The sequence below is a fragment of the Nematolebias whitei genome, chromosome 16 (genome assembly GCF_014905685.2).
Source record: "Nematolebias whitei isolate Nwh7 chromosome 16, NemWhi1, whole genome shotgun sequence".
In the NCBI taxonomy this organism is placed as follows: domain Eukaryota; kingdom Metazoa; phylum Chordata; class Actinopteri; order Cyprinodontiformes; family Rivulidae; genus Nematolebias; species Nematolebias whitei.
In genome coordinates, this window is record NC_056513.1 from 11,518,304 (window position 1) to 11,528,983 (window position 10,680).

At 39.0% G+C, this 10,680-nt stretch overlaps 1 protein-coding gene across 1 annotated transcript in view; it reads left to right on the forward strand.

The window, feature by feature from the left end:
- LOC119423095 (somatostatin-like receptor F_48D10.1) overlaps window positions 1–4,617 on the forward strand; it is a 10,273-nt gene extending 5,656 nt beyond the window's left edge. The window contains exon 2 of the mRNA XM_037690505.1: window positions 4,306–4,617. Within this exon, the coding sequence (XP_037546433.1) occupies window positions 4,306–4,617 (312 nt within the window). The remainder of the gene's footprint in view (window positions 1–4,305) is intronic.
- The last annotated feature ends 6,063 nt before the right edge of the window (window positions 4,618–10,680 follow it).

Consider the following 10,680-nt stretch of genomic DNA (forward strand, 5'->3'; position numbering starts at 1 on the left):
AGAGTCTCTGATGAGCTTTCTTGATCAGGCTGGTGGTGTTGTTGCTCCAGCTGAGGTTGTCATTCATGTGTACACCCAAGTACTTGTAGCTGGAGACCACTTCCACCGCGGATCCTTTTATGTTCAGGGGGGCATAGGTGTTTTTGTTCCTTCTGAAGTCCACAATCATCTCCTTTGTCTTCTACACATTGATGTGAAGGTTATTCTCTTTGCACCAGCTCTCCAGGTGTTCCACCTCTTGCCTGTAGCTGGACTCATCATTGTTTGTGATGCATCCCACCACCGCTGTATCATCTGCAAACTTTACAATGTGACAGCCTGGATGGGTAGCTGCACAATCATACGTGAGCAGAGTAAACAGGAGGGGGCTCAACACACATCCCTGAGGAGAGCCAGTGCTGAGGGTTATGGTGGAGGAGGAGAAGTTGTGGATCCTCACTAACTGTGGTCTGTTTGTTAAGAAGTCTAGGACCCAGTTGCAAATGGAGGAGCTTAGTCCTAGTGTGAATAGTTTGTCCATCAGGGTTTGGGGGATCATGGTGTTGAAGGCGGATGTGAAGTCCACAAAGAGCATACGGACATAAGAGTTTTTCTGCTGCAGGTGGTTGAGAGCAGTGTGGACCACAGAGGAGATGGCATCCTCTGTTGATTGGTTCTCACGGTATGCATACTGATGAGGGTCCTCGTTGATGTTGATGGTTGTTTTGATGTGAGTCATGGCCAGTTTTTCGACGCATTTAGCGACTATCGGGGTGAGGGCCACTGGCCGATAGTCATTCAGACCAGTCACTGTAGAGTTCTTTGGGACTGGAATGATGGTGGCAGTCTTCAGGCAGGTGGAAACTGTCTCCAGGGTAAGTGAGGTGTTAAAGATGTCTGCCAGCACCTCGCAGAGCTGATCAGCACATTCCTTGAACACTTTCCCGGAGATGTGGTCTGGGCCAGTTGCTTTGTGCGGATTAATCCTCCTGAAGGTACTCCTTACTTCTGCTGAGGTCACGCTGAGATGCTCTTCATCCGGTGGTGAGGTGAGTCTGGTGCTGGGTGGTCTGTTCGGGTCTTCAAAGCGTGCATAGAACTTGTTGAGGGCATCAGGCAGAGATGGGTCTTTGGGGCATTGTTCACTCCTTCCTTTATAATCTGTTATGCACTTAATGCCCCTCCACATGCTCCGAGGGTCTTGTGAGGTGAATTGACCCTCGATCCTCTGTGCATATGTGGCCTTGGACTTCTTAATACCAGCAACCAGCTCTTTCCTTGTCCTACTCAGCTCCTCTGAGTTTCCAGACCTGAAGGCAGTGTTCCTGGCTGCCAGCAGGGTGCACACCTCTGCATTCAGCCAAGATTTTCTGTTTGGGTAGCTTTTAACATTTCTGATAGTGGAGACGGTGTCAGTACATGTACAAATGTAACCCAGAACTGAGGATGTGTATTGGTCCGGATCAAGCGATTCTCCATTTTCAGCAGTTTCTCTGAAAACCTGCCAGTCTGTTCGATCAAAACAATCTCTTAGTATGGGTCCACTGTCCTGGATCCAACATTTAACTTTCTTTTGTACTGGTCTGGAGCGTCTCAGCAGTGGCATGTAAGCCGGAGCCAGGAAGATTGAGATGTTGTCTGACGGTCCTAGGTGGATAATGGAAATTATCTGGAGAAAAAAAACTGACATTAACAACAAAAAAAACAAAAAACGCTGACAAGTAGCTTCAAAAGCAGAAAGAAGCTGAATTTACAAGAAAGTGAAAAGAGCACATTTTTGCTGAATTAGGCTGAACAATTTAAATGAGTGTAAAAAATGTGGAAATAGCTGAAAAGGTTTAAATTAGCATGAAAACAGCTAAATAGTAGCTGAAATAGTAACTGTAACTTGCAGAAATAAGCTGAAAGGAGCAGAAATAAGTTAGAAGAAGCACACAAATGTTGTAGTTAACAGAAAGAATCTGTAAGGAGCGCAAAACAGCTGAAAAAACCCAGCTGAAATTAGTTGAAAATAGCTGAAAAATGTTTAAATCTGCACAAGGAAGCTGAAAGAAGATGAATCAGAACAAAATGTGAAAGGAGCAGTAAACAGACCTAAAGATGTGAAGAATGTAAAATGAGCTCAATTCATTTTCTATGAAGAAAAAAATGGCAGAAAAGGCTAAATATTTCAAAAAGCTAAAGTTGCGCCAAGTCATAGCAGGATTGTGCTGAAAGAGCTGAACGTTTTGAAAGATGATTTGTTGAAATAGCTTGAAAACTTCAGGACGAGAATCGTGCTGAAAAAGGTACGGAAGAAAAAAATGGATCACAATAGTGAGAATACTTCATAAACATTCACACAATAAGAGCAGCTGAGATCAGCTGTGAGTAAACATGTTTTCTGGTTTATTCACTTCAAAACGACAGATAAAAACTTTTGACTTCTTCATCTTCAGCAAGTCCTGCTCTGATTTTGCAGTTTGGTTTGAGTTTTTAATCAGTCTGCTCTGTGAAGCGTCACGACTGACTCTAAGATTTATTTTTTTCATTTGTTGTTTGTTCGTTTGCTTTAGATTTAAACAAACTTCTTGAGTTGACATTTTAGACTTCCCTCTGGATTTGTTAAATTTTTTAATCTAAGGAAAGTTTCTCTCACTTGTTTTGAGAGTTTTATTTTTTTACCGCAGGAACAACTTTTGAACTCACAAACCACAGACGACACTTCAAGCTGTGGATCGGATTAATGAAGAAAAAACTTCTAATGAACTTGTTCCATTCGGTTCCAGGCCTTGAGACAGGAAGTTAATAAAGTATTCACTGAACAAGACCTGCAGCTTGAATCAAAATACGCTTAAAATAAAAGTCTGGATTTTAAGCCTTTACTAATGTTTTATTAAACTGTGAAAATAACGCTCTCAAAAAGTTTTCTAAATATGTCTTATTTTATCTTTAAACTAATTTATAATTCAAAGGTAAAATACAGGAAATAAAGAGTTTCTATGAAGACAGAATTTGTTTATTATTAGTAGTATTTAAATTTTATGGGTTAATTCTACATTTACAAATGTAACTAGAACCATTTCATGCTTAACACGTCCAGTAAAATAGATTTTAAGGTTAAAAAAGGAGAGATGAGCGCAGAAAATGATCGGCACAAGAAAAGTTCGGAGTTTTTCAAGGTGAGCTTCAGTGAAGTTTAAGAAGGTTCTGCGTCTTCACAGAGCGAACGTTCTAATCGACCGACAGGAAGCTCCGACCTCAGTCCTCCAACACATTTATCTTTGTTTCATTAAGTCTTCTCATGAGAACCATGACGGAGAACCATGACAAGCAGGAAACACCAACAGCTTTTATTGAACTTACACAAAAAGAAGTCCTGCTAAACTTTAGTCTGACTAAAGTCTGTGACCTGCTCCAGTGACTGCGTTCAGATTAAAACAAGCAGAGTCTACTCACTTTAAGTAACGGTACTTATGTTCTTGAACTTCAAATCAAACGGCCAACAGGAAAGGAACATTTCTGTAACATTTTATGGTGTTTATAAAGAAACTAAACTGAAGGCAAATAAAGTCACAAATAAATAAATGCAGTGATTTTCTATTATTTATGGATAATTTAAAAAATTGAATTTTTTTACTTTTGGGTAAAACTCATCCATCCATTATCTTTTACCTGCAAAAGGGTCTTCTCCTGTTTCCTGGAACATCTTGCAAGAAGATCTGAAGCTCTCGACCTTGACCTCTAAGTGACTTCAAACATCTAAGTTCCTGGCAAATACCAACGCAGACATATTCCTGTTTTTAATTTTCTACACTGTCTTATAATCTAGCTGTTTTTGTTTCTTTTTTTTTAAGTACCATTTTCTTTTATTTGTTCTTCTCAATTCGTATGCTTTTTATGACTTGTCGTCATTCTTTATTAAAATCAGGTCTCTCTTGTAAATGAGCCCCAGAGGATCAATGGGATTATCCTGTATAAATAAAGGTTGAATGAATGAAAGTAGGTGACTTAATTTGTCTTTATTATGCTTTAGTCTCATCTTACTGTTGAAAAATCAATGTGCAAAAGAAGACAAAGATCATCTGGAAACAGAATGATGAAAAAGAGTGACCATTGCCCTTTCTGTTGAAAGCATTAAAGATCCACTATTATAAGTGTGACCCTACAGTGAAGTATTAAATTAATGTTTGAATCAGCACAAAACAGCTACTGTCTTTTTATCTGATTGTTTGTACAAAGATCCAGACACCTGTGGATTTTTACCACATTGTATTCAGAAATGTTCCTTTATGGTTTAAGACCTGTGCAGATGATCCACATGTGGATGTTGTTCTGGTCCTGCAGGTGCTCTGTGTGAGGAGTCTCAGGTGCGCTGCCAATGGTGTCGACGATGGCGACCCGAGTGCCCCGCGCACCGAGAAAACCACAACCCAGGACTGTATCTTGCTCTCCCCTCGTAGCGAGGTCCCCCACGACCCTCAGAGCAGCCAGGTAGAACCTCAGTGGAGGTCTTCCTCTTCTTTAGGGGTCCTTCATCTCACCTTACCTCCTCTGTCACACCAACCCTCTACACTTCACAACGCTCCCTTATTCTCCTTCTTGGCAGCTTCATATTCAACATTCTTTGTCCAAAATGTCCTCCACTCCTGTCCCTAAGACATGTCTAAGACGTTGGAATTTAAGAGAAGACTATAAAAAAATGGAAAACAATAGAGAGAAACACGTGTTTAAAATAATAATAATAATAATTTATGAATATTGAAGGTGTGTGTGGCTGAAACAAGCCACACATCTGCATTCTTAATGAGCCGCCTCTGTATTTATTATTCAGTATATTTTTTTAATTCATTCATGTGTAAAGTTTACTTATTGGAGATGTGTTTTTTTTAATGGTGACACTATCGGCAAAAAAAAAAAAAAAAAAAAAAAAAAAAAGAATCCTAAAGGCCAAAAACAACGATTTTTGAAGTCTGTTAAAAGAATCAGAAAGAAAATGCTTTAACTTTGTTTTTGCAAAGTGTCCAAAAAGAAAACGAGTACAGTTTCTAACATGGCTCTACAAAGACTCTTCATGCTCCGTCTCCTGACTCAAGGTTATAAAAACATCAGTTTCCACCCATAAGTCAAAAAGTTTGAGCATCCAGAATGTGAGACAGCTCAGATGGTGTTCGGCTTTCCTTTGTTGTTTTCAGACGTACGTTCTGTTTGCTGCTCTCCGTTCTTCTTGATTTGAATAAGATGTCGACAGAGAAGTAGATAAGAAAGAACCTGCAAAGCAGGAGGAAAAGAATGATTTAACTTACTAATAAGAGTTGTGATGACTTCAGTAACAGCTTGGACCTGAGTTTATTAACTGTGACATATAATCTGTATTTCTAACGCATTCATTCCTCAAATTATTGTAATTTCCGGACTATAAGTCGCTGCTTTTTTCACACGCTTCGAACCCTGCGGCTTATACAATGCTGCGGCTAGCTAGGCCTGTCACGATAACAAATTATGCTGGGCGATTAATTATCTCAGAAATTATTGCGATAAACGATAATATTGTTTGAAATTTGACAGTAATTGGTAATGTTTGACCACTGGATGGCAGTATAAGACTGTTTGAACCAAAGGATGGCTAGTGAGGAAGCGAGCAGCGTGTCTCTTTAAGAAAAATGGGAGGGAGGCACCTTAACGTGACATGGGCTGTCTCTCTTTCCTTTTTTTCGGTTCTCAAAATGGTGGACGCTCGGTGTGGTTTGAGCTCTTTAGCATAGCATTTTGCACACAAAGCTTTTAATTAAAAAAAATCAGTAAACAAGTTCTCAGCTTCTTTTTGCAGAGAAAACCAACTTTTTACATGAAGGCACAGGTTTTAACTGTGAACTTTGGAGCTTTGACAAGACGGAGGTTTATTTCCGAGGTTGGCCTCTTAGCTTAGCTCGTAGCTGCTTTTAACGATCCAAAAACGCCATTTTGGACGGTTAAGAGAAAAAGAGGAAAGAGCACCGGAGTTAAGCCTTTTGTCATCCAGTAGAAAGACAGAGACGAAGAAACAATAAAGCCGATAAATGAAAAGGAGGTTGATAATTTTCATTTATCGTGCGATTAATTGATTTATTGTTTATCGCGACAGGCCTAGCTGCAGCTAATTTATGGATTTTTTTTTTTTTTTTTTGATGAGCTAACGAGCTTCTTGCTGCCAAAACATTTAGCCTCTAATAACTTTTACTGTTAGGCTACTGTATTTATTTATTAATTATTTTTTTTAACCAGCCGTGTTACAAGCACTGTTCAGGAAAAATAAATAAATACTGTACATATTTGTGTATGCTACCAGTACGTATTTAATTAAAAGTTTACTAAATCTTTCTCTCACGTTACAACGTGGACACCCACGGCTTATAGACAAGCGCGGCCTATATATGCACAAATTATTATTTTTATTTTTTTAGTGGGCGTGGCTTATATTTGGGTGTGCTCAATAGTTCGGAAAATTAAAGTATGTGAAGTCTTTATGCAGTTTATGTCTAAAGCACAAAAAGCATACTTCACTATAAACAGTAAACATTTAAAGACAGAAGAAATACAAAAAAGACAATCATTTGAATTTATTTGCATTTTATTTAATTGTTAGTACACTAACAGATAAAAATTATTCCTCTCAGTCACAACAACTAATCATAAATTTATTGACAGCTGAAATGAGTGGATTAATTGACTGATTGACCGTTAGTAATCTTAACCATATGGTGTAAAAGCAACTAAACCAGAGTGGAGTGTTAAATAACTGTGCTCGTGGATTTAAATAAAAACTATTCATGTGCATATATGTGATAAATAATAAAATGCTATGTGTTGTCGTCATTGTATGTTCCCATACAAAGACAAAATTAATTCTGTGCATTTAACCCATCACACCTGGGATACACCAGGTGGAGCAGTGGGCAGCTATGTAAGCGCCCGGGGAGCAATTCGTTATTGGGTGTCCTGCTCAGAGACACCACGAGATGTGCAATGACTGGGGATGGAACCCAGGACCTTCGGGTCCTGCGTCGGCCGCCCTGCCCCTACACCATGTCGGCCCCTGGGCTCAACATGACAGAATATATGAAACTAGCGTTCCTTAATTCCTGCGTAGGAAAATCCCACAACGTCTTAAAGGATATGTCTCACCCTGGACATGATCTGTTTGAGCTGGAAAAGGTTCAGATCAATCAAGATGAGAACAAACAGGTTTAAAAGTGGTTTTTATCCGTCAGCCGTTACTGAACTTAACAAAAGTTGTAATAAGAACTGAATAAGTGCAATAAGGGAGAACTTGTGTAATATCAATCTGCTTGTGTTGCACATTTGGAGCGTTTAAATCTGTAATTATTACATTTTATACAGCTTATATATATATATATATATATATTTTTTTTTTTTTTTTATTGAATAAAAAAACATTTAGAAACAACTGCAAAATATGTTTTTCTCTCATTATTGGGCTACATTAGTGAAGTATAATTTAAAATACATTCTATAAAACTAATTAAACATCATAAATAGTCCATCCAACCATTATCTTTATCTGCGTCGGTCACTGGTGCCCATATTCAGCTGTCACTGTGCGAGAGGCGGGGGACACCCCAGACAGGTCTCCAGTCCATCACAGGGACACATAGAGACAAATGAGACAAATAACCATTCACTCTTTTACTCACACCTATAGACAATTTAGAGTTACCAATCAGCCTAACATGCATGTTTTTGGTCTGTGGGAGGAAACTGGAGTACACAGAGAAAACTCACGCCTGCACAGAGAGAACATGCAAACTCCACCCAGAAAGGTCTGAGCTGGGATTTGAACCAGCAACCTTCTCGCTGAGAGGCAACAGCTCTACCAACTGAGCCACCTTGCCGCCTCATAAATAGACACAAAGTAACATAAACACACACACACACACACAAAATGCCCACAGGATAATAATGTCCTGTGACAGGCAGCTAAGGTCAAACCCCCCCCGGCTTTGCAGAAGCTTCACTCCAGGGGATTGCTGTGCAGAAGGACAGAAATTCTTTCACCACAAACTAAAGACTTGTGCAGATGTGTATCTGTGGTTTTTGCTGTTGGTTAGTTAGCAGGTGGACAAGTCCTCCTCCTCCTCCTCCTCCTCCTGAAACGCTGCTCCCTGCAGTGAGGGAAGAAAAGAGGTAACCTGGGAAACAGTGAAAGTCAGGAAAAGGCAAGTGGAGACGCTGAAACGTATAAATATGATGATGCTTTGAGTTTGTTGCATCTCTGCAGCCCTTTTTGTTTGTTCTTGTTCAGGAAGGAGGAGACACAGAAAGATACTGGTTTTCAGACACAGATGTTCAGCTGGAAGATGAAAACGGAATAAAGGACTTGTCATTGTACAGTTTTCAGAGAGATAGAAAGAAAAGCTTTTGACTCTTGAAGCTTTGCCACATTTTTACAGAGCAGCCAGGCAGCTGATTGATCTTGGCCACATCTCAGTCTGTTTTACAGATAACAAGCAAAACCTTTGTGTGGCAGTAGCTGGGAGTTATCCTCACCCCATGCCCTGAGGGCTAACAGATTGAATAAGAGCTTTGTTTAAAACCTTGGCATGCAAAGGGTGGAGAGAGATATGCATTTCTTCAACGAATGCTAGTTAAAGTGAGGCATTGAAGGTGAAAATGAAAATGATGTTTATCTCCTGTGTTCTCCATTCATGTCATACTTTAAATTTTTCCATTAATTTATCAAATTGCCTAAAAATTGTATTGTTAAAGCTTACATTTTAATTATTTAGCTTTTTGCTTACCTGGTAAGCCTTTGCACATTTCATTACAGTTTCTTGTAACTTTTAATATTTTATCTTTTCACATGATGTGAGAAACAATGTCTTCATTATCAACATCTTACTGCTTTATTTTCATTTTGGTCACGCTCTCCTCTTCAAACAATCACTGGGAGATTGAGTTTGGAGTGGTCATTAACCTTCACATGTAATACCCAGTTTGCATGTGTTTGTGGTTTTACACAAACACCCTACAGACCCATGAGGATTGGTAAAATATCTGTAACAACAATCCCTATTTTTCATTTGTGTGCGGAATATAAGAACACACCAGGCTGTCAGTATAGTTTATTATTATATTATCATTCAGTCATAGGTTTTTGGAGATTTAAATTAATTCATTCAACCTTTATTACAGATTAGTCTTATTGAGTCACGAGGACTCTTTTACAAGAGAGACCTGTCTTAAACAAAGAACATAGATGAGGTACAGACAACAACAGACAATCATGTAAAAGCAAATAAAATTAAAAGTAAATAGAAGAAATTATATAAAAACAAAACAAAAACAAAATACATTATAAAGCGATGTAAAATACTAAAAACAGGAACATGTCTGCGTTGGTTTTTGAACAGTTGTTTAAAATCCCTTAGAGAGGTCAAGGCCGAGAGCTTCAGATCTTTTTACAAGATGTTCCAGGAAACAGGAGCGGCGTAAGAGAGGGTCCTTTTACATAGTTCTGTTTACACTGATGGGACACTGCGGGTAATTATGTCTTGAGCGCGCACGCTGTAACTGCACTCACGAAGTGACTTGTAGGAGGACATATATGAAAGCAACAGACCAAGGAGTGATTTATAGACGAAAATGTACCAGTGAGAGAGTCTGCGTGAAAATACTGATGACCACTTGACAAGCGAATACAGAGTACAGTGATGAGTGTGGTAGTTACAGCCAGTTATGAATCTTAGTGCACCATGACAGGCAGCGTCCAACATCTGTAAGGTGCTTGCAGGAGCGTTCATGTAAATAATGTCACCGTAGTCAATGTAGGGAAGGAGCAGTTACAAGGTGTTTCCTAGCATTCAGAGTTAGACAAGATCTATTTCTAAAAAAGAAACCCAATTTAACTTTCAATTTCTTTACCAAGTTTTCGATGTGAGGCTTAAAAGAGAGCTGTGAATCCATCAAAATACCAAGGTGTTTGTAAGTATCGTCAAACTCAATAGGAACACCATTTGTAGATAAGATAGAAGGACGGACCGCTGGGACCAACTTCCTGTTTGGAAACAACATCCGTTTGGTTTTATCATCATTTAGCACAAGTTTGAGACGGAACAAATCTGACTGGATGATGTTGAATGCAAGACTTTAAAAGATGTAAAACCTTAGCAACTGTTCTAGCTCAACAATAAACTACTGTATTGTTAGCATAGAAATGTAAGGATGCATCAGGAATGATTTGACCTACATTACTTATGTAGATTGTGAAGAGGGTGGGTCCTAAGACTGAGCCTTGTGGTACACCGTTGTTGACACTAAGATACTACTTGCTACTTACTTACTGAGAGCTTATGACACAAAGAACACATAAATAGCTCAGTGGACAAGGTTAGACTTTGACTACCATATTTTTCACTCTATAAGTCGTGATTTTTGCATAATTTGCATGCCCAGTGACTTATATGTTGAAGCAATGTATTTTTGGATTTTCCCCCATATTTATAAACCAATTTTTGCCTGAGATATGACCGTATTCATTCATTCATTCATTGACCTTTTCTCTCTAGCCCCGCTAGAGAAACAAAAGGTCACTAATCTGGGGGTGATAATGGACCCGTCCTTAAAACTCAACAGTCACGTAAACATGATGGTCAAATCCTGTTTTTTTCAGCTGAGACGGCTGTCTAAGCTGAAGCCTATACTCTCCAAGAAGAACCTTGAGAC